This window comes from Zalophus californianus, chromosome 8 (assembly GCF_009762305.2).
Source record: "Zalophus californianus isolate mZalCal1 chromosome 8, mZalCal1.pri.v2, whole genome shotgun sequence".
NCBI classification, from domain to species: domain Eukaryota; kingdom Metazoa; phylum Chordata; class Mammalia; order Carnivora; family Otariidae; genus Zalophus; species Zalophus californianus.
Window position 1 is genome coordinate 116,403,750 of NC_045602.1, and position 25,034 is coordinate 116,428,783.

Sequence of the window (25,034 nt, forward strand, 5' to 3'; positions counted from 1 at the left end):
AATCTACAAAAAAATTCCTACAACTAATTAATAAATTTAGCAAAGTCATAGGATTCAAAGTCATAATATAAAAATCAATTGTATTTCTATATAGAAACACAAGCTGGCAACAAGCAATTGGAAAACCAAATTAAATAAACAATATAATTTATAACTACACCAAAGTAATGAAATACTTAGGGATAAATATAACAAAATATGTGATCGATTTTTATGCTGAAAACTATAAAATACCAATGAAGGAAATCAAAGAAGACTAAATAAATGGAGCAGTAGAACATGATTAGAAGGCTCAATTCTGTTAGGATGTCAATTCTCTCCAAAGTGAAATAAACAGAGATTCAACACAATCCCAACCGAAATCCCAGCAGGGTTTTTTTTTCTTATAGATAGCAATAAGTTGATTCTAAAATTTATATGGAAAGGCAAGAGAACTAGAAAGCTAAAACAATTTTGGAAAAGTAGAACAATGTTGGAGAACTCACACTATCTGGTTTCAAGACTTACTACAGTTATACACTAATAAAGACAGTGTGGTATTGGCAAAAGGATAGACACACTTGGATCAATAGAACAGAATAGAGTCCAGAAATAGATTGGCACAAATATGGCCAATTGATTTTTTTACAAAAGTGCAATGGGGAAGACTGTCTTTTCAGCAAATGATGCTGGAGTAATTAGACATTCATATGCAAAAATGTGATCCTTGACCTATACCTTGTATTTTCTATTTTAAAAAAATTCAGTTGAAATGGATCATGGACCTAAATGTAAACCTATAAACTTTTAGAAGAAAGCAATGGAGAAAAATCCTTGTCACCTTAGGTTAGACAGAATTCTTAAATGCAACATCAAAGTGAAATTCATAAAAGGAATACTTGATAAATTTGACTATAGGGATAGAGAACACATCAGCGTTGCAGGACTTAAGGGTGGGAGAAGGTTTTGACTCCAAAGGGGTACCACATGGACATTTTTAGGGAATGATGAACTATTCTGTATTTTAATTATGGTGGTTATATGACTGCATTGGTCAAAACTCACAGAACTCTACACCAAAAAGTAAATTTTAGTAATGTAAATTACAATTGAGTTATATAAACGTATATGTATATATATGAATTTTTTAAGTTTTTCTCCTCATATTACTATCAAGTCTCATCTAACAGATTCTGTATTTGTATCATTATTTTTCTTTTAAGATTTTATTTATTTATTTGCCAGAGAGAGAGAGCGCACAAGCAGGGGGAGCGGCAGGCAGAGGGAGACGCAGGCTTCCCCCTGAGCAAGGAGCCCGATGCGGGACTCGATCCCAGGACCCTGGGATCATGACCTGAGCTGAAGGTAGATGCAGAACCGACTGAGCCACCCACGTACCCTATAATTATTTTTCTTGAGCCCAAGATTAGGACTGCCATAATGCCTGTTAATTTTTCATTTCCTCTCCTTCCATAGAACCTGAAACTTTATGATCAGCAATTTATTCTTTTTGAGTAGGTTATTGTTTTTCTGTGTCAGGAAGGTCCACCTCCTTTTGTTGGGAGAGGTAAAAGACCATACTACCTGCCATTGGCACTTTAACAGGGATCCAGTGACTGCGTTAACTAGCTGTCATGGTGGATGGCGGTGAGCGGGCCTCTGAGGGGCCAGGACACAGGACAGAGGTGGTCTGATAGAAGGACAGGGAAAGAAAGGCCTGCAGCAAGCCCAGCCACAGGACACTAGATGCCGGGGCTGGCCACAGGGGGGCGGGCAGCGGTCAGGGAGCAGAGCTGAGACCCCGCCAAGAACATACTGTGCTGACTTCACAGCTTTGCCTCCGGCTGGCTCTGAACTTCAGCCAGTGTCTTCTTGAGCTTTCATTCTCTCCCTTCTGAACCTGTCAAGTGTCTGCTCACAAGTGTTCTATAGTGTAAATAAGATCTTCTTCCTTTGCGTCCATTTATTCAATAAATATTTATCATAACTGCGTCTAATAATACTCCCTTCTGTTTCTCTTTTGATCCAAGAAAAGGAGAATTAGCTCTGATTTCCGAGAAGGAAATAAAGTCTCAGGAATGTTAAGTGATGTATACAGTTACTTTTATTTCCTATGGAGGCCTGGACTCTCTCTCCATTATCTATACTCTGCTGCCCTCTACTGTGCACACAGCATTAGGTACTAAATTGCAAGGACACTCAACAACACGGTTGTCCCAATCTGAGAGTTTTAATTTGTTAACTTAACAAATATTTATTGAGATCTTACCATGTGCCAGGGGAAAAAAAGACAGACATGGTCCTTGTGCATATGGAGCTTATGATGTAGAGGGAGAGATAGAATTACACAAATAATTATGTAATTACAACTTGGATAAGCACTATGCAATGCAAGGTGCTGTGGGGGGTGTAGACAAGGGGTGTGTAGCCTAGTCTGGAGGATCAGGGAAATCTAGCATGTGTAATCCATAGGAGTAGCTTATTCATTGGAGATATTGTGGGTGCCTCTCAGGCCTCTGGCATGAAGTGGGCAAATGGAGTACTGTTACTAAGCTGGGGAAGCCTAGAGGATGGGATTTTGCATGGGAAGAGCATGACCTTGGGGGGGCACCTGGGTGGCTCAGTCAGTTAAGTATCTGCCTTTGGCTCAGGTCATGATCTCAGGGTCCTGGGATTGAGCCCCATGTCAGGCTCCCTACTTAGTGGGGAGCCTGCTTCTCCCTCTTCCTCTGCCTGCCACTCCCCCTGCTTGTGCTCTCTCTCTCTCTCTCTCTCAAATAAATAAATAAAATCTTAAAAGAAGAAGAAGAACAACAACATGAGCTTGGCTTTGGCCTTCTTCAGTTTGGAAACACTGTGAGACATTCAGGTATAGATGTGGAATGAGCAAGTGGTATTTGAAATTGTGGTAATGGGTGAAATCTCTTAGTAAGAAAAGAACAGAAAGGTAAGAGAGCTTATCACTGCCATGAGAAACTCCTGGATTTAAAAGTCCAGTTGGAGGACATGGAATTACACCAGAAAGCTTGGGATGAGGAACCAGAGAGGAAGGGAGGAAGGTCAGGAGAGTGTAATAAGGCCAAAGCCAAGGGGAGAGTGTGTTTCAAGGGGGAGACTGTCAACTGTGGTAGAAGTTATGAACAAATCAAGTCGAAGTTATTTACCTGGCTGGCCCAGTAGAATTGAGGTCCAATTTCAGAGCCCTGGAGCCTGAGAGGACTTCCTAGAAAACCCTCCAGAGGCCACCACAGTGTGTTGCCTTGGACAAGTGGTCCTGATACTCTTTTTTTCACATACCACCAAAATAATTTTGATAAATGATGTCACTCTATAATTAAAAGATGTTTCTCTGAAACTGATATTTTTAAAAGTCCCTTTGTTACCTCCAGGATTTTTTTTATTGCCTTGGGCAATATACCCTAGTAAGATTCAGGGTGGGCCAGGGATATACTTTCTTATGAAGACTAGCAGAACTACAGTTAAGAAGGAAAATCCCCAGGGCGGGCTCCCCACTCAGCGAGGAGTCTGCTTCTCCCTCTCCCTCCGCCCCTCCCCCAACTCATGCTCACGCTCTCTCTCTCTCTCTCTCTCTCTCTCTCTCTCTTAAATAAATAAATAAATAAATAAATAAATAAATAAATAAATAAATAAATAATAAAAAGAAAGGAAAAGCCGTTTGGAGCCTCATTTCCAGGAACTTTCTCAGGTAGAGTACATATGGAAGTTGAGGATATAGAAATTAATTCCCTTAAAAATACCAGTGCACAATTACCTCTTGAGAAATCTTCATGTCTCATAGGGATATTGCATATCTCCATTTGGAAGCCAGATTTGCAAAGGAGTAGGGACAACCTAAAGCTACTGTCAGGTCCTTGGAACCTAGAACTGACTGATGGAGCTGGCTGGCCCTGATGAAATCAGACCCCGATTTTATTTTATTTTATTTTATTTTATTTGTTTGTTTACAGACCCCCATTTTAAAAGCCTGAACTTGTGTAAGGAGATTCAGAGATAGGTGTGGGCGGTTTGGGGGGAATCCTCCAAGGGGCCTTCAGGCTCAGGCATCTCCCACCACTCCAGGGGACCATCTTTAAACTATATCATGACTCTCAGAAGCAAGAGCCAGCCATCAGGGCCTGTTGTCCTCAGTGAGATTAGAGTCCAGCCAGATTTAGCAACACGAGGGGGAGGTGTAACCTGGAAGCAATCTGACTCATTATTTAGCACACCCACCCAAACGTATCCACTCCAACTCATTCATTCTCTCAAATCCCATGTGCTAGGCAATGGGTGAGGTGCTAGGGTTACCAAAAAAATCATAAGCCACAGGCCAAGCCCCGGAGAAGCTCCGGGAGAGAGACTTTTAAACACATAGTTGTAATTCATTGGAGGGAAGAGTGAATAAGGCTTGGTGCCAGAGCTGGGGGAGCACCAAAGAAAGAGCATCTTGGGTAAGAGCATTCAAGGAAAACGTTCCAAAGCAGGTGACATTTGAGTGATTTTTTGACAGGCATGTAGTGCATCAGTTAGAAAAAGAGAGGGTGGTGGCAAGGTGGTTCAGGTAGAAAGAACAGCACACCACGTTCACAGCCCGTGGTGAAGGGGTGCTCGACCTCTGCGGTCACCCAGGGACTCACTCTTAGAAGGGCCCCCGTCCTTGTTCCAATGCTCTGCTGTCACTCTCTTGGAATCTTAATATTTTTTTAACCAAGGGCCCTGCATTTTCATTTTGCACCAGGCCCAGCCAATTATGTAGCAGGTCCTGCAAGGGGACAAGATGAAAGCAGGGGGACCTGTTGAGAAGCTATTCCTGTTGTCCAGGCAAGAGATAATGAGGGGCTAAATTAAGATCATCTTGTCACAACAGCACTACAGACCCACGTTATTCTTTTCAACACCTACCTATTGTCCCTCTGTTTAGATGCAGCTGTTTCTACAGTTGGAAAATATTTAGGCTGATTTTGATCTTTTGTAATCATAAAGACTGCTGCAATGAATAATTTTGTACATTTGTCCTTGTACGCATGTAAGGATTATCTCTCTAGAATCAATTCTCAAAATTAGAATTGATGGGCCAAAGGTATGCTCATTTCCAAGACTGACAGGCATTGCTAATTTGCGCTCCAAAGAAAGCATACCAATTTATACCCCTTCCAACAGTACTTTTATTATACCCTCATTAACACTCTGTAACATCCAACTTTTTGATATTTGCAGTCTTGTTGGTGAGAAAGCAAGAACTCGTTGTTCTAATTTGCCTTTCTTTAATCACAAATGAGGTTGGTCATTTTTAAAAAAAGATTATAACTCCATTTATATTCTCTTAAGAGGAAACACATTTTGCCATTCTTGAACTGGGTTATAGGTTCTTTTCTTATTGCTTTCTAAGAGATGTCTTATGTTAAGAAAATTAATAGTGTGGCACCTGGGTGGCTCAGTCGTTGGGCGTCTGCCTTCGGCTCAGGTCCTGGTCCCAGGGTCCTGGGATCGAGCCCCGCATCGGGCTCCCTGCTCCGCGGGAAGCCTGCTTTTCCCTCTCCCACTCCCCCTGCTTGTGTTCCCTCTCTCGCTTTGTCTCTCTCTGCCAAATAAATAAATAAAATCTTTAAAAAAAAAAGAAAATTAATAGTAAATATATTACCTAGTCTATTGTTTATTTACTATATATATAGATACATAAAATTTTTGCCATGCAAATTAAGGCCTAAAGTTTTGCGACTGCCCACCTAAGTGAACCGCTTTTCCTTCTACCTTCATATTACAATATATGCCCTTTTTTCAGGGAATGGCCTTTAGAGACTATTACAGTTACTTTTTAAAAAGTTCAACTCATATTTGTTTATTTTTCTAATAGATAATCCATCCACATAGTTAAAAAGTCAAAGGACACAAAAATGTAGACAGTGACAAATCTCCCTGTCATCCCGTCCCCCCGCCATATAGTTTCCCTCCAGGAAAGCAATTACTGTTCTCAGCGCCCTGGGGATCCTTCCATATTTTACATGTAAACAGGCCAGGGCACACACGCACACATTTGTTCCCCATTATCACACAAATAGTGGCATACTCTACCCTGTATTCTTCACCTGGCTTTTTTTTTTTTTTTTTCATTTAAGATTACAAGCTTTGCGCAGTGGGAGTATCGTAGCCAATGAGGTTTATCTGAGGCACGATTATTGCTAATTGAAAACTTCTCATTTAAGATTACATTTTGGAAACCATTTCCTATCAGTTCATTAAGTAATTCATTTTTTTATAATGGCCTCATAGGGTTTCACTGAATATACATGATTCTGAATACATTCGCAAGGGGAAAATACCCCTAAGTCACTGGATTTGAGGCTGGATGTTGAGACAGAAGCGGGGAATTGAACTGGGGCTTCTGTACATCCTGAACAATCGGACCCTTTCTTTCCTCCGTGCCTCTGCCTTCCCATCTCTGCCAGTTAAAAGTTCGCATAGTCTTCCATTGCTTATGCATGGTAATGAGCAACGTATATTGCAGGTAAAACACTTAGTGTAAAAAACATCATCTGCTTATATAGGCTCATCTCAAATGCTACTTCCTTTGTGGAGCTTTCCTTGAGCTCTGTGATTTTTTCCAGCCAGAGTGACCTCGCCTCCTTGTGAAATCCTATAGGAGATTCTAATGTGTTGTGGTTATTTGTCACATCTTATATGTGCTCAAGTCTTCACTCTTTTACCTGAACACTGTCTTACTCACCCCAGTACTTTCCAGAATGGCTTAGTAATGTTTATACCTAATAGAGGTAATTAATGAATGAGCAAATGTACAAAGAGTTAAGGACATAAGCTTTTGTGTCAGACATTTGGTGTTTTTCCCTGGTTTGGCTGTTTTCTGGGTGTCATTGGGTAAATCACTTTTCTTCTCACCCTTTCCTTAGACTCCACGTCATAGGACAGTTGTGAGGATTAAGTGATGTAATGTAGATAAATTGTGCTGTGTGTAATAAGCCCTCCTTATATGTTAGCTGCCATAGAGGGAATTCAGAGGAAGTAGAGAAGTCAAGGAGACCCCCTGAGCTGGATGGTGCTCTCCAGCCTCCTGTCTATATTTCCTTTCAGATCCCAAATGAGAACTTCACTTTTTTTCTATTACTGTATGTTCTTTTTGTCTTTATCTTTTGGGTAAATCTGTCTGGCTTCAGGTCGAAGACATTCCAGCACCAAGGGCTGCTCAACTCTTTCCTGTCTTTATGAGAAGCAAGGATCTCTACCCTATGGTTGAGTTAGCAGGTTAGTTTCTTCCTACCCAATGTTAAAGAAAAAAAATTCAATGACACTTAGGGAAGACTTTACTCATGGGAGGGGGAGGATCACCATAGGTATAGGGTCTACTGCAATGGAATTTTGCAGTGGGGGAGAGAAATTAGGCTCAATTATGAATACAGCATGAGTAAAGGCGGAGGGATTTCTAGTCAAGGAACAGAGCGAGGGTCAAGTGATAGAAAATTACTAAGAAGAAACATCAGGGGTCAGGGGGATTCTGGCTAAGTAGACCTACCAGGATTCTTGTTGAAGACAGGCCACGGTGATCAGGCATCATTGGGGAGACAGTGGAGGATGAGGGACCTAATCAGATAGCAAGGTGATCAGATATTGAAGGGGGAGGGTTTCTGGATAAATTGAGTTAGCGAAGTTCTTGCTAAGACTAGATTTTTTTAAAGAAGATTTTATGTATTTGAGGGAGAGAGAGAGTAAGAAAGAGTGCACGAGAGGGGGCAGGGTCAGAAGAAGAAGAAGACTCCCCACTGAGCAGGGAGCCCGACGCGGGACTCGATCCCGGGACTCCAGGATCATGACCTGAGCCGAAGGCAGTCGCCCAACCAACTGAGCCACCCAGGCGCCCCGCTAAGACTAGATTTTTACAAGATTTTTACAAGTGCACACGGATGGGCCTAGGAGAAGGTTGAGAAGACTGACTACAGTTTGGTCAAGCAAAGAATCTTTGTCATTGCATAGAAGGCATTCTGATATCAGCAACGGGATCTAGAAACAGACAAAGTTCCATGGGAGCATAAAGGGCACAGAGTCTTGGGGTTTCAGGAACTTTACTTGCAACAGCCTTATAATTCACCTCCCTTGTATAGGAGGAGTTACTTACAAAAAGTAAGTAACCAACAAATAAATGCAAGTTCCCCTCTGATCTCTTGTCCGCACTGGTACTAAATTTACACTCCTAAAAGCCCTCTTCTTCCCTCTTCCTGTGGATGAATTCTCCTAACTCACAGTCAGCCTCTCTGTTTGCACACTTGCATGCTCATGGACATTGCTTCTGCCATTCTCCCACTCTCTCCTGCAGCAGCAATTTTCCCCACTCCACTGGATCTTTCTAGGTCAGCTTATAAACATTCCTCCCATCAGGAAAACAAACAAAAACAACCCTCTTTTGACTCAACATCCTCCTCCAGCTGCCACACATTCTCCTTCCCTTTGTAGCAAAATTCCTTGGAAAGGGTGTATGTACTCAACATTTTCAATTCCTCTACTATGCCCTCTTGGACTTATTCCAACCAGATGTTTGACCCCCTACAAACCACCAAAACTGCTCATCTCAAGATCACCAATAGCTCCACCTTGGTCAATCCAATGACTGTTTCTTAATCTTCGTATGACAATCTGTAAGCAGCATTTAGTATAGTTGATTACTCTCTTTTTATTTATTTGAGAGAGCGAGAATGAGAGAGAGAGTACATGAGATGGGGGAGGGTTAGAGGGAGAAGCAGGCTCCTCACTGAGCAGGGAGCCCGATGAGGGACTCGATCCCGGGACTCCAGGATCATGACCTGAGCCAAAGGTACTCACTTAACCAACTGAGCCACCCAGGCGCCCGATTACTCTCTTTTCCTTAAAACACTTTCTTCACTTAGTCTCCAGGATTTCCCACAATTCTGGTTTTCTTCTTTTGCCTCTTCCTTCTCAGTGTCTTTTTTATTCCTTTTCATTTTCCCAACCTCAACATAATAGATTTGCACCTGGGATGGAGTCATCAAAACTTCCTTTCCACCAACATTCATCTCCTGAGTAATTGCTGCTGATCCTTTGGCTTTTAAATCCTATCTTTTTTTCTGAGAACCCCCCAATTCATATTCCAGTCTAGACCTCTTTCTTGAAGTCAGACCCACATATGAAACCACCTACTTGCCACATCCACTTGGGTGTTTTGTTTTGTTTTGTTTTAAAGATTTTATTTATTTATTTGACAGAGAGAGAGACAGCAAGAGAGGGAACACAAGCAGGGGGAGTGGGAGAGGGAGAAGCAGGCTTCCCATGGAGCAGGGAGCCTGACCTGGGACTCGATCCCAGGACCCTGGGATCATGACCTGAGCCGAAGGCAGACGCTCAACGACTGAGCCACCCAGGCGCCCCCGCTTGGGTGTTTAATAGACATCTCCCACTTAATATGTCCCAAACCAAGCTCTTGATAGTTCTCTTCAAACTGGTCCTTCCTACAGCCTTGTTTGTGTCAGACAATAGCAACTCCACTCTTGTAGTTACTCAAATGTTTGGTGTCATTTGACTCTTCTTTTTTCCTCATACCTCATATCCATCCAGTGCCACATTCTGTCAACTCTACTTTCAAAATCTATCGAGAATCCAACTACATCTCCCATCCCCACTTGGACCCTGGTCCAAGCCACCATCATCCTGCATCAGGATTACTGCAATGACCACCTAGTTAGCCTTTCTGCTTATGGCCTTTCAACCTGCTCAGAGTGCAGCAACCAAAGTGATTCTGTTAAAGGTAAGTCAGAAGATGTCTCTTCTATTCTCAAAATCTTCCATTGGCTTTTTTATCTCAAGAAATGTACCTCCCCTCCATAACCTTCATCTCCTAATACTCTGGCCCTTCTTCCACTCCAGCCACACTGGTCCTCCATGTTGTTCCTCAAACCTGCCAGGCATGCTCTTGCTTCAGAACTTTTCCCCTTGCTCTTCCCTCTGCCTGAATTCACTTCTCCCAGATACCTGCAGAGTCCACTCCCTTATTCCTTCAGGCCTGTACTGAAAACTCACTTTCTTACTGAGACCTTCCCTGGTGACCCTATCCAAAATCACATGCACACACACACCTTTCAGCTTTCATATCCTAGTTCCCGGCTTTTCTCAACAGCTACCACTATCTAATATACTATATATATTAATTATTTTGTTTGCTGTCTGTCATACCAGTATAATGTAAATTCTGTGAAAGCAGGGAGTTTGATTTGATTTGTTTTCTGCTCTATCCCAGTACCTCAAATTGTGCTGGGCACATCAAGGTGTTTAATAAATATTTGTTGAACAATTTGTTGAAATGTTATCATGTCACTCCTTCATTCAAACCCCTTCGGTGAGGTCCAGCTGCTCAGAACAGGGTTCTCAAAACTTTTAGTCTCAGGATCTCCTTTATACTCTCTCTCTCTTTTTTTTTAAGATTTTACTTATTTATTTGACACAGAGAGACACAGCAAGAGAGGGAACACAAGCAGGGGGAGTGGGAGAGGGAGAAGCAAGCTTCCTGCTGAGCAGGGAGCCCAACGTGGGGCTTGATCTCAGGACCCTGGGATCATGACCTGAGTTGAAGGCAGATGCTTAACGACTGAGCCACCCAGGTACACCTCATTTACACTCTTAAAAATTATTTTTTTCCAAGATTTTATTTATTTATTTAAGAGAGCAAGAATGAGAGAGAGAGCACATGAGGGGGGGGTCAGAGGGAGAAGGAGACCCCCCACTGAGCAGGGAGCCCGATGCAGGACTCGATCCCAGGACTCCAGGATCATGACCTGAGCCAAAGGCAGTCGCTTAACCAACTGAGCCACCCAGGCGCCCAACACTCTTAGAAATTATTGAGGACTCCAAAGAGCTTGTGTTTATGTGAGTTATCTGTGTTGGTCATTACCACTAGAAATCAAAGCTGAGAAATTTTAAAATATTTACATATTAATTTGTTTCAAATAACAATAAATCAGTTAACATAAATAACATTTTTGTGAAAAATGGTTATGATTTCAAAAAAATTAGTGAGAAAAGTGGTATTGCTTTACCTCATTTATTTATTTACTTATTTTAGCAAGAGAGAGCACAAGTGCTAGAAGGAGCAGAGGGAGAGGGACAAGCAGGCTCTGCGCTGAGCATCATGTGGGGCTTGATCCCAGGACCCCAAGATCATGACCTGAGCTGAAATCAAAAGTTGGAGACTTAACCGGCTGAGCCACCCAGACGCCCCTGCTTTACACTTTTGACAACCTGTTTATCGTCTGACTCAATAGAAGATTGTTGTATTCTCATGTCTACTTCTGCAATCTATTGTGAAGCCTCAGAAAAACCACACCGTCTACTCATGAGGGAATGAGAGTTAAAAGGACAAACAAAGCTTAGTATTGTTAGGAAAACAGTTTTGATCTCACAGGCCCCCTGGAAGGGTCTCAACCACACTCCAAGAGTTGTTGGCTTAGAACATGAAGTCCAAACTCCTTAGCGTGGCATTCATATTTATCTGTGCCTGTGGATATACAGTTCCTTTTTTGCACTCTACAGAGCAAATTCCTGCTGGTCCTTCAAGACCCATCTCCCCTCCTGCCACCTCTAGACAATTAGTTGTTCCCTACTCTCTACTTTTATAAAACTTTTCTTTTATAGGGGCACCTGGGTGGCTCAGTCGTTCAGCATCTGCCTTCAGCTCAGGTCATTAACCCGGGGTCCTGGGATGGAGCCCCGCATCAGGCTCCTTGCTCAGCAGGAAGCCTGCTTCTCCCTCTCCTGCTCCCCCTGCTTGTGTTCCCTCTCTCGCTGTCACTCTCTCTGTCAAAAAATAAATAAAATCTTTTTTAAAAAAACCTTTCTTTTATAGCACAGATTATGCTCTCCTCCTTCTATATCTATATGTGTCTATCTCCTCAGTTGATTATCTTTCTAAAGGAGGCACCTGTAACCTAATCTTTATATCCCAGCCCAGCTAGCACCCAAAAGATACTTAATAAATACTTGTTGAATAAAGAAATAAAAGAGGAGGTGAAGGGAGAAGGGATCCAGTTGCCCTGCAGCAAGCTCTGGTATTGGCATAATGTGTCCTGATGAGATTATCAATACCCAAGTTCCTCCTAACATCTGCTCAGTTGACTATATAGTTTATGAAGTGAATCTCAACCATTCGTGTGGCCCATCTAATGAAGCGGAGAGGGCAGGGTCATTAGTTTTACTTTACAAATGAGGAAACTGAGGCTCAAAGAGATTAAATGACTTGCCCAAAGGTGCACTACAAATTAGTGACAGCCAATATTGGATCCAGGTATCTGACTCTAAGTTCCGTGCCTTTTCCATGAAAAAAGGGAAAAGAGAAGTCTGTGCCCTGGTGAGTTCATCTTACAGTGTTACTCTGAAGCCTCCAAACCTCCTCTTGGCCTGGCTTCACAATGGTCTCTAGACCTTCGATACTAGGGACCTACCTTAGGGTTATATTCTATAAGCATCCATTTGCTTATACCAATCTCTTTCTTCTTTATCATTAATTACCTACTGCCACCCTTGTCCACCATCCTTGATACCTGGTTTGAATGTACTATTTCCTGCTGGAATGCACCCTCTCCCAAAGCTTCCAACATTGGGTAATTTGTTGCTCTTTCCTCAATGTTTCCATAACACTTCCCTTCCATCTCTGTCATAATTTAGCATGAAACCATGTGACTAGCTATGCCCCTATCTCCCTGCTAGACTGTGAGCAGGAAATTCAATGGTGTGTATTCAGTCTTCAATCTCTGTCATCTCCTTGATACTGCCAAGCCCTCTTCATCTCCTTGAAATGTTCCTCCCCTTTCCTATATACCTTATGACCCTGATTGCTCAGTCTTTTGAGCACTCTTTAGATTGAATATGTATGTCTCAACACAGGGCCTGAAGTTTTGCTTTTTCCACTCCAATCTTTCAGTTTCAACTATCACAATGACCTCGAGGTTTCTAAAATGTCCATTCTCCACCTCTACTGAACTCATTCCTATATCCACCTCAGTGATCTTACGGTCACCGCGGCCTCAGCAAGCCTAAAACTCTTTGTCATCTTTGTCCTTATGACACCCCCATCTCTGTGAAGACACTACAATCCATCTTCCTGGACTTGTCATCACTCTAAACTCCTTTCCTTCTTTTTGGCCCAACGTCTCTTAAATCTCTTGCCCCAACCCTATCCTAGAAAAAAAATGTGTTCTGAGGTCAGGTTGCTTACCACTCTGCCACTTATGAATCATGCATATTTGGCAAACTTACTCAGAGCCTTCGCTTCCTTATTCTAAACTGGGAGTAATAATAGTATCTGTTTCACAGGGTTTATTTATGAGGATTAAATGAGATATAACACAGTAAAGGGCTTAGCCCAGTGTTTGATACAAACTAGGCATTTAATAAGTGTTCACTATTATTGTCATCATTATTTCTTTATACCTAGACTATTGTAATCATCTCCAACTAATTTCTCTGCTTCCTCTGGTCACTATTCCGTACACTGGAAGGAGAACCAATATGGAACATTTATTAAGTGCCAAGCACATCATCTTTAGAGCAACCTTATGCATTAATACCAACATCATTTTGTAAAAATGGAACAGAGCCAATATATGAACATAGGTCTGATTCCTAAGCTTGTTCCCTTTCCACACCTCCAAATTACCAGGTAACCACAAAACACCATTTTCCACATGCCATCCTGCTTAAAAGAGCCTTCAAACGCCACCACCCCCATTTCCCCTCCCAAATTCATTAATATCCTGGAACTCACAGTCTTCTGCTTCCTTCACTCCCACAGCACTTTCCTGTAGGATCCCTATGCTCTAGAGAATGGATCTACCGCGCCAACCACATCCTGTACACCCCATCTTCCTACCTGACATGCCCTCCTCCACCCCCCTTCCCTTATTTAAATCCAGCCTTTCCTCAAGGCCTAGCTAGAGACCCCCACCCCCTCCATAACACCTGTCCTCACTTCACCTGTCCCCCATCAAGGCTGTCCTGACCCCTGGAGCACCTGCCTGTATCCTTTTTGACACTTGGCGTTTGCTGCCCTGTGTTTCACGTTTGTGCACCAAGCTGTAAACCTCTACACTTCAGGGAATCAGCCTCCTTTTTCTTTTTTCTTAAGTCCCAAGTAGCCCAGAGCCCCACATATATATAGAAAGTGTTCAATACATATGGGTTGTTTTGGATGAAAGATGATCTTCCCAACTGGTTGATCTCTCTCCAACTAAGCGGGGCGGCCAGAGAATGGGCTTCACCTTAATTTCACCTAATGTCTCTCTGGGCTGCTCCCCCAAAACACTCCTCAAATCTATTCCTCCCTTTCCCACCCTCCCTGCCCTCCTTTCTCCAAGGCCACCCTCTCAGACCCTCTCCTCCAGGGCCACCACCCCCCCGCCCCGCCGCCGTTACTCCAGAGCTTCTCCTCAGTCCCCTCCCCCAGTGCTGTCTCCCAGACCCCCCTCCTCCAGTGCCACCCCCTCAGACTCCGTCCCTCTGGGCTAGTCTTTTGGCTTCGGACCCCCAACCCAGTATACTTCCCCCGGAACCATCGCGTGGTTCTACCTCTGCGACTATTCAGTTTAGCGTCTCCCCCCTCCTTCAGGGCTGCCCCCAGACCCCCGCCTCCAGGGCCACCCCTTCGGACCCTCCCTCCGGAGCTGTGCTTCGGGCCGCTGAGAACCCCTCCCCGGCACGGCTCCCCGGCCAGTGCCCCAGGGCTGGCCCGGAGCCGACGCCCCCGCAGTCCGGCCCGGGTGCTGCCCCGGTGCCCCTGGCCGCCCCCCGCTGGGGCGGGGCGCGCGGAGGCGGGGGCGCGCTGGCGGCCGAGGCCGCGGCGGCGGCGAAGACAGGCGGGCCGGGCGCGTGTCCGCGGCGCCGTGACTCGGCGGCTCCGCAGCGGCTGCAGCGGGAGGACCCGGCCGGAGCCGCCGCCGCCGCCATCGCAGCCGGGCGGCCGGGCCCCGCCGCGGGGATGCCGAGGAACCGGGGCGGCCGCGCCGCGCCGGGGCCGCCGCCGCCGGGCCGGGCCCCGCGCTGGAGCCGCTGGCGGGTCCCCGGGCGGCTGCTGCTGCTGCTGCCCGCGCTCTGCTGCCTCCCGGGAGCCGCGCGGGCGGCGGCGGCGGCGGCGGCGGCGGCGCGGGCGGCCGAGGCGAAGGCGCCCTTCGCCGGGCAGGTGGGGCTGGCGCGCGGGGCTGGGGCGCCGGCTCGGGGCCTCCGGGCAGGGCGTGGGGGGCGGCGCCGGGGCCGGGCCTGGGTCGGGCTGGGCCGCGGCTGCCGCTGGGGGCGCGGGGGTGGCGCGCGGGGGTCGGCGCCTGGGGGCCCGGCCAGGGGTTGCCCAGGGCGGGGGCCGGGAAGGGCCGCGGGGCCGGGAGCTGCTTCAGCACCGCGGACAGGGGCAACGGGCGGGGGCGGAGCAGGAGGGTCGGGATTGTTGTGGTGGCGGTGGGGTGTGTGGCCTGCATGACTATGTGTGAGGGAAACCGTACAACGCCTCGGAGTAAATAGTAAGCGCAGCCAGTATGTTGTGGGCTGGGAGAAGAAACCAAGGATGTTCAAGCTGGAGAAGAGAGGATGGGGGGTGGGGGACGGGAGGGCGGGGGAAGGACTCGATCACTGTCTTCGTATCTGAAGGGCTGTCACGTGGAGGAAGGATAGACTTGCTCTGAGTGGCCCCACAGGGCAGAATTAGGGTCAACAGAGGTGGGGGTAGGGGTTGCAAGGAGACAAATTTCAGCTCAATATTAGAAGAAGTTTGTAACAATCAGAGCTGCTCAACCAGCTTAGGAAGCGGTGAGCTGCTCATCACTGACATGTGCAAGCAAAAGCTCTGGGTGGGGGGAAGGCTTGCATGGATACATGCATAATACCTGCATGGATGCATGCATAATAATAACAATAATGCCAACTAGCATTTACTGAGCACTCACTATGAGCCAGGCCTGGTGCCATGATTTATATTAATAATCTCATTTCATCCTCATGACTACTCTGAGATAGTTGTCATTATTATCCCCCTTTACAGATGAGGATACAAACTCAGAGAGCTTCAGTAACTTGCCCAAGGTCACACAGCTGTGGAGTGATGGGGTTGGAATTCTAGCCTAGGCAGGCTGACTCTAGTCACCATGTATTTATTTAACCATGACACTATTCTATATCACAGAGGAGGGATTGTGGGGGGCAGTTGGACTAGGTAATTTTTCTGGTCTCTTCCAACCTAGAGGTCTGCAATTCTAATACATGATAAGTAATAAGTTAGAACATTAGTTCTTTGCAGAGGAAAATTAGAGTGATTGCCTCAGTTATCCTGTGAGATTGAATGCATTTGTTGAAGCAGGCAGTCTGTTCAGAAAAATGTGCCGGAACAGGGATTCTTAATTGGGCATGGGACTCAGGGGGCCTGAAATTTTGTGCAAGATTGTGTTTGTGCATGCAAATGTATTTTTCTAGGAGAGAATCCCTAGATTTCTTCAGACTGTCAAAGGGGTACACGATCCCAAAAAATTAGGGTGTGTAAAAAGTCTCTTTTGCCCCAGTTGGTAGTTGTCTTTCAAAGATCTTATCATTGCTGGTTGACTTTTAGTGGAAACTTTCCCTTGCCTGTTTGTGTTTTCAGCTTTATTACATCTCAAAGTAATGCATTTCATAAGTTTACACCCTATAAAAAGTTGGAGTCCCTTAGTCTTCCTGAGTGCAAAGGGTGAGGTAGGAAGACCCAGGTGTGGGATCTGGTGGCTTCTTGACCTTGGACCATTTCCTTGCCCTCTCTAAGCTTGAATTCTACCATCTCTAATATAAAGGGATAGAACTAGATGATCTCAACTCTGAAACCCTTTTATTCCTGTGATATTTCAAGCATTAAGAGGAGGATATTTGCTTAAATATGTCAGGATGTAGAGGAAAGGTTACGCGTACCCACACCTTACCCTCACCACCTTCATAGGCTTTGATTATTCCATCTCTCTTAGCTTTTGTCTTTTCATGCTTGAGCTTCCCCCTTATGACCAGCCACCCATAGAACAGCCACATTCATCCTCTGGGTCATTGTAGTTGCCTTTTTTTAGATATCCTTGGGCCCTAGTTTTCAATAGATGTAAACCTGACCACTGTCCCAGATGTGGGACTCTGTAGTCTGGCACAAAGGAAGGATGATTCCTTCTTTGGTTTTCAGCTCCATTCCCGCTCCTGCCCATCCCTTTGTCAGCCTTCCTGACCCACACATTAGGACACTGCCTTTAGGAAACAATCTGCAGTAGTTGTCCGATCCCTTTCCTGTGTCAAAACTGATAGCCTGGACCCCAACACCCTCTACGTGGATTATTTTTATCAGAGTGCATTACCTTACGTTTCCTCACATTGACGTTTATCTGCCATTTTACAACCCACTCAGTACCTTCCTTCAGCTCTGTCTCCTTTGGCAGAGCATTTCCCTACCCAAAAAGGTTTAAGATGATCTGCAGTTCTTGAAATTTTCACTTTGCTCTACTTCTGGATCACTTATAAAAAATTTAAATCAGACAAGTCCCAGCATGGTCTCCTGGGGCCCCCTGAACTCTTAATTTCCTTTCATTCCGAGAAGTGAACCTTTATTTCTATTGTTTCCTATCTCCAAGTGACCTGATAAAAAAACACCACCCTTAATTCCATGATGACTCCATTTTTATATTGTTCAAAAGTTTCTAAAAGAGAGCAGAATTATATCCACTGCTTCTCTCAACAATTTGCACCTAATTATCCCTTCATTGAACACTAACAGCTCACATGATGGAAACCTTACAGAAATATGATTGCTTTTCAGCTAGCAGATAATGACTTACTCCTCTTTCTGTTTTTAAAGTCCTCTGGAGTTTGAATCCACACTACCTCCTCTCTAGAAGGCTGACTTTCCCACTGCTCATCAGTACACATTCTCACTCCAGACAAGCTTGTGTCTCCTTTATCCTAAGACAAACTACCCGCGTTTCTCTGCACATCACATGCCGTTTGCATCTCTACCTCCACTCATCCATCTGTGACCTTTCCTTAGTTTCAGCCCAAGCCTCACTTCTTCAAGAAACTCCCTGACTTCTCTAGTTATTTATTCCTCTCTTTTCAGGGCAACACTTTGAAGCAGCCCCAGCCCGTTTGCCTTTTTTTTTTTTTTTTTTTTTTTAAATACGTAAACATCATTTGGGCAGTTCTTAGGCAGGGCCTAAAAATTTCTTCTGTTTTTAGATCTAACACAATCCCCAAAGCTCATTGTTAGTTACTCAATAAGCATTCGGTGATTCTTCTCTTTGTCCCTTGTGCCAAAAAGTTACCTGGATCTGAAATAGATGCTTATGAACAGGTGGGTCTTAAGGTCCCTTCTAAAATGCTTCTTAGGGATAGGACTCATTGCCCACCTGTCCTTCCTTCATTGGAAATAGAGGTTATTCCTTTTGGCAGTGGTCCCACAATCTCACCCTTAAAAACCTGCTCAGTAGGTTGTCATCTGGTGGTAGTGACATACAATACAGAGGCACCGAGAGGTGGCCATGATCTTAGAGATCACCAAATAAGCATATAGTAGTACTTAATAGACATTTCTTGAATTGAAGTGAGTTGCCCAAGGACTCTAAATCTGATAGCAGGTGATTCAGAACTCGAAACTTTCCCCTCGTCTCCTGACTTCTTAGTTGAAAGCATTTTCACTATCTTTGGCTTTTGATTTTATATCTCTGATTTATCATTACCAAAAGCAAAATGAAAAAACAAAACAAAACAAAAACCCCACAACCCACCTCATTCAGTCTGTTTTCTCCTTTGCATTCTTGAGTCTTTCTTTTGTATTTTGCACATCAGGGGGTCCCACCAATTCCCTAATCGGCTTCCTGTGTTTGGTTTATTTAAAGCATCCCTTTCTCTTATTATTAGCTGACTAGGATGTCCCACAAATAGTGTTTTGGCCCTGCTGCTTTCCAGTTTGATTCTGAGGAAGGTCAGTACAGACAGAAAGAGACAAGCTGATCAGCATGGGTGACACAAGTAAGGGAGTGTGACACCTGGACGGATAGAAGGCATAATGAACTCCTGCCCTCTAGACCAGTTTTGAGGGATCTGCTCTGGGTGGATGGAGAGCATTCTTTGGTTTGCACCTATAGTTAAGAAAAGTTAGAGCCCTGATGAGTCTAGCAGTGGGGCGCTTATTAAGAAGCACAAACAAATTCCCAAACCAAAAATTTCTTTCAATATGATCATGGCCTCCCAGTATAGCTTCATTCTTGTCTGGAAAAAAAAAAAGTTCTCACTGTTAGGAAGTTGTCCCTTTTACCTAATCTGAATCTAGTCTGCTGCATTTTAATTCACTTCTCTTATTTTTTTTAAAAGATTTTATTTATTTATTTGAGAGAGAGGGAGAGGGAGAAGCAGACTCCCCGCTGAGCAGAGAGCCCAATGTGGGACTTGATCCCAGAACTCCGGGATCACGACCCAAGCCAAAGGCAGATGCCCAACCGACAGAGCCACCCAGGCGCCCCATTTCTCTTATTATTACTGTGTTTTTTCCTATGACTTTAACAGCCTCATATCTGAAAGGTGCTTTGCACTTTCCAGATGCTGTCATGTGTGTGGCCCCACTTGATCCTGGCAACAACAACAGCATGAGTGAGATAGGGAAAATATTGTCCCCATTTTATAGTTGAGCAAACAGAGACTCCGAGAAAGGATGTGACCTGTCCACATCTTGTCCAGGGACCCACATGTAGCTAATAAACAGTAAGGCTAGGACTAGAAGCTGGATTTTCTGTCCTTGGTCTGCGTGCTTGTTCTAGATTACTGCAATAGCCTTTTAGCCAATCTTTTCCACCTTCAGAGTTGTCCCACTCCAGTCTTTGAAAGAGGTAGTTTCAGAGCAAGGAAAAGTAAATTATAATTGTACTAAAGAGACTGATCTTGGGACATGCCTAGCCTTATCATATGGTATAGTTTGAACTCAAAATGAGAGGAACCCATTCTTAACAGACGGCAGCCAATGTCTCCTCAGTATCTAGAACAGTGATTGGCACATTCTAAATATTTTTAAACTGATTTTATTTTCTGCGCCCCCACCAGCTTCTCTCGATCATGCTTCGTACACAAAAGTCAGTCCTTTTTTTGAAGAACAGATGAATGCATGCTAGAGGTATAAATGAGGGCTGGAGAACACAGCATGGGCCAGCGGGGTGGGGAGATGAGGCTCTCAGAGAATGTTTCAGGGAGAAGGTTGGTATTAAAGGTGAACCATTGAGGGAAGAGAGGGACAGACAACAGTGAGGGGACAGACCAGACAGAAGGAAAGCCAGGAACCAGGGCTCCACAAAAGTGCATGGCATATTAGGAAACAGCAGATAACTTGGTGTGCCTAAGGCATCACGTTAACTGGCTATTTCCAGTAAGAGTGTATGAGAAGAGGCTGGACAGGGAGGCTGAGAGCAGATTGTGAAACTGGCTCTTGTCCAAAGGCTGAGGGAAGTCATTAAAGGTTTCTGAGCAGAGAAGTGACCTGCTCCGAGCCAGGTTGAGAGGTGGAGGGAGTGGGACCTGTTCCTGAGCCAGCTGGGTGCTGGGTCCTGCCCAGATGCCTTGAGCTTTATCCTAGCATAACTTAGATCTGGGTACCTGTTTTAGGGAATAGTCTGTGGATAGAAGTTGTGAATCCCAGCTCCAGCCCTCCCCAGCTAAGAGATTTTGGAACAAAGCTTTTGGTTTCTCTAGACCTCACAATTGATTCCATTCACGTCCTTCACTAGTTTTCCTTCATCATTATTCCATGCATTTGTTTTAAAAGGCAACTTTGAACTAGGCTTTAATGACATATAGGAGAACGGCAAAGCCATATATATAAAAGGCAACATTTTCTCAAAGATCATATGGGCTGTTATTACAAAGTAGGTAGAGAAAAACAGGCATTGTTATTAACAACTTTTGTCGGCCATAATAATTTTAAATTTCAATTCTATACCACACATACATTCATGGACACACTTTTCTCTGTGCCCCAAAAGCTCTGGGCCAGAGAGACGGGGGTCATCCACCACCTCTTCCTCACCTCAACTGCAATCAATGATCAAGCCCCAGCCATTCTTCCTCCTGACTAGATCTTCCGTGCATCTACTTCTCTCCGCCTCCACTACCTCCCTTGTAGTCTGAACTTCTATTCTATCTCATCTGGATTCAGAAATTTCCCACCTGCTCAGCCTCTCTTGCCTGCTTCTAATCCTTCCCCAAATGGCAGCCAGAGTGATCTTTTAAAAAATAAACCCACACAGGGGTCAGTTAGAGCTGAAGCAAATATGGCCAAAGCTAAGATTTAACAAAGCTGGTCGGCGCTTATCCAAGGTTTGTTTTATTATTTTTATGCCTCTCTGAGTGCTGGAAATATTTAATAATAAAAAATTTTTTTAAAAAATCTGATCATGCTACTCCCACACTCACCTTGCCTAAAGTAGCTTTGAGGATAAAGACTAACTACTATTACTACTCTACTACCACTTCTTCCTTTTGATTCTTACTATGGAAAATCTCAAACACACATGAAAGTTCACAGTATTACGAACCCCCTTATATCCGGCACTCACCAGGCTGCCCCATAAGGCCTCCAAGGGTGTGCGTGACTGAGTGCTTCCCAGCTTCTGTCTACATAAACCACCTTCTTACTCAGGTCCGGCCAGCCTGGCCTTCTGTCTCTTTTTCTAATGTGCAGGCTCCTTCCCATCTCAGGAATTCAGTAAGATATGCTTTCTCCTGGGCTGCTCATTCTTCCACCTTCAGCTGCTCCTCGTCTGCTCAAACACACGTCTCCACTGAGGTGCCGCATCCTCAGGGAGGCCATCCCTGACATCACAGCCTGGATCTCCCGTCAAACACATTCACATCGCCTTCTCCTTCATCCCACTCAATGAAACATTGAGTCTTTCTGTGTCTGTCCCCCTCACCAGGCTGTAAGCTGCAGCATTCAGTGGGGTCACAAGCATGTGAAACACTATGTATAATGTAATGTGAAAGGCGCTGTGAGTAAGGGGGGCGTAGAATGCCGTTGGGAGCCCAGAGGAAGTCCACTCACCCCTGGATAGCCCTCCCAGATGAAGTGGCATTCAGGTTGCATTGGGAAGGATATTTAATAGTTCATCTTGGAGAGGCCATGTGGGAAAGGCATTCTACGGAGAGGGAAGGAAAGAGGCACAGAGGAAGGAAACTGTGGGGTGTGTGCAGTCAACACAAGGAGGTAGTCAGTAGCTCCAGGAGGAGTCCTGGGGGTGGGCAGTAAAAGGGTAGGGCGTGCATGACAGAAAATAAGGCTAGAAAGGTGCATTGGGTCAGACTCTGAAGCTTGTTGAGTGCCAGGCTAAGGAGCCTGGATTTAAAACTGGCAGCGAGGAACCAGAAGATGGGCTCCACACTCAACCCAATCAAGCTACAATTATTATATATTTTATATTTTCTATAATTACTTAGGGGTTAACAGCCATCTGCCTGTTATAGTTGAAAAACTGAGGCCTGACCATGGTCTTGCCTTCTTTCTTCCCTTTTCTTAACTTATCAGTACGTCAAACCCCAGGGGACAGAAAACTGTGGCAGATAGGCAGGAAGGCCCTGGAAAGGGTGAGGAAGATGAAGCCTCCTCCCTCCTCAGATAGTGAATAAGAGCAAGGCCCCTCTCCTGGCCTTGGGAGGAAGCCTCCCCAGAACTGGAAAACTTGGACATCCCAGTGCTGACAGAAAACCCCAAATGTGCCATCTCCTCGGGGACGGTGATTGTCTGGCTTGTGGTGGCCTCCTGGGAATGGGCCAAGGACATGGAGCAGAGCGCCAGGGAGTTCCCGCTAGTGCACTCACCACCCACTCAAGAGCTGGTGGCAGCCAAGAGGCAACGCTGCGCCATTAAGGTGTTTGTCAAGAAGCTAAGCTGGGCATTGTGGGCGATCTTGAGGGCCCTTTTTAGACTGGCAGTAAGTGAAAAAGAAAAAAAAAAAAAAGACAGTGCTTGGAGGCAAACCAGAGCCAGCGTGACAGAGAGAACCCTCCCCAGGAGGCAGGGACGCTAGCTCCATTTCCTCTCTCAACTTGCTCCTGTGATTTTGGATAAGTCATTTCTCCCTTCATGTTTTATCTTGCTCTTCTGCAAGACAAGTGTATTAAAGCAGATGGTTTCAAGGTATGTTGACCAGTGCATTTTCTAGATACCTGAACAGTTAAGGCTTCGAGTGTGAAATTTTTAAAAAATCAGTTATAATGGAGGTGGGCTCAGGGGCAAGGCTGGGACCTCAGTGACATGGGTGGAGAAGGCGGCAGGGCTCTGGTGAGACAGGAGCTGGGGGACTGACACGATGGTAGGGCTGATCTCTGAGGCATCACCACATCGTGATTTGGGCCACCAAAGATGGTGGTCCCTCTCTTGCCAGAGAGCGTGGGAGCAAGAACACAGACAACAACACCGTGAGGATGCTTACTTTCTGTCAGAATCTGCTAACTGCTCGAATGCATGTTAGTTTCCTATTGCGGCTGAAACAGATGACCACAAACTTAGCGCCTTCTAACACAGATTTCTCATCTTCTGGAGGTCAGAAGTCTGAAACAAGACTTACCAGGACTAAAAGCAAGGTCTCTGTAGGGCTGGCTTCCTTCTGGAGGCTCGTACCTGGCCTTTTCCAGCTTCTAGAGGCCGCCCACGTTCCTTGGTGTGCGGCCCCTTCTAGCATGGCGTTACTCTGACGCTTGCTTCTGTCGTCACCCCTCTTTCTCTGACCCTGACCCTCTTTGCCTCCCTCTCACAAGGAACCTGTGATTACATTGAGTCCACTTGGATGATCTGGGATAATCTCCCCACCTGAAGATCCTTACCTTCTTCACCTCTATAAAGGCTCCTTTGCCACATGAGTTCACATAGTCAAGGGGGCCAGGGATTAGGATGTGGTCATCTTTGGAGGGCCATTATTTCACCTACCACATTGCATCATCTCACTGGACCCTCCTCACAAGCCTTCCTTTATCATCCTCTGTTTAACAAATGAAGAAAATGAACCTTAAATAAGTGAGGTCATTTGCCCAAGGACACTCAGCTGGAAAGAGCAAAGTTAGGTAATATTTGGCATGTAGTGATATCTTAGTCCCAAGTGACCTGTCTTTTCAGATAGGACCCTACCCAGCTCCCAGGTGTACAGGGACTAGGGTCTCACTCTCTGGAGAAGACCGGGAACCAGGTAGGGAATCTGAGACCTTGAGAAACAGATTAGGGTCATAGCAATCTCAGTTTGGGACCTAAGTGCCAGACAGGGAAACCGAGGCAAAAACCCAGAGGTGAGGACTGAGCTAACATAGCAATGGTTGGGGAATGGTGATGTTAGATCACTATTGATGCCAATATACAATAACACAATAGAATCTCGATGTTGGGGTGCTGCTGAACCCTGAAGTTAGGATTAGCCCAGGAGATGGGAGGTGAAAGACCCAGAGATGAAGGCAGCGCCGAGGCACAGAGAGCAGGGCTGGTTATTGAGCTGATTTTAATAGAAGGCTTTTTTAAGTGGGTGACATACTTCCCACCTTAGTACATTAGAGGTGAGAGTGCACACAGCATGCCCATTCCTTCATTGCACAAGGTCGTCACTCCCGACAGTCATGGGTCCTTACTGCCGTGGTTCTACGCTTTAGCAGGCAACTGAATCCCCTGAGGTGCTCATGGTTTAAAAATGCAGATTCCCAGTTTCCAGCCTCACAGAGTCCAGTTGAGTGGGGTCTAGGTTCAAAGTTGGGAATATGCACTTTTAACATGCTCCTGAACCCTGCGATGCTGACAGCCCAGGACACATGAGGACTGAGGACGGTACACTGAGGGACACAGCCTTGGTGATGGGGCTGTCATACAGCGAGGTGTTTAGAGTTTGCCTGTCACCTCTCAGGAAAAGAATAGTAATTATTATTGCTGTATTTCACCGAGGACTTAATACCACATGTTATGTTATTTCATCCCCACAACCACTCCACGAGGCACACTGCTAATGACGCAATGCAGATGGAGGAAGTGAGTGTAAGGGAGGTTGAATAAC

The 25,034-nt window shown here is 45.2% G+C and overlaps 1 protein-coding gene and 1 non-coding gene across 2 annotated transcripts in view; both read left to right on the top strand.

Moving 5' to 3' along the window:
- The first annotated feature begins 1,620 nt into the window (after positions 1 to 1,620).
- MMP24 (matrix metallopeptidase 24) overlaps positions 1,621 to 25,034 on the top strand; it is a 55,822-nt gene continuing 32,408 nt past the window's right edge. Inside the window, exons 1-2 of the mRNA XM_027623882.2 lie at positions 1,621 to 1,626; positions 14,594 to 15,163. Of these exons, the coding sequence (XP_027479683.1) occupies positions 1,621 to 1,626; positions 14,594 to 15,163 (576 nt within the window). The remainder of the gene's footprint in view (positions 1,627 to 14,593; positions 15,164 to 25,034) is intronic.
- On the top strand, positions 6,102 to 6,247 carry LOC113938861. The gene has a single exon (XR_003525046.1). It is a non-coding gene; the product is annotated as a U4 spliceosomal RNA (small nuclear RNA).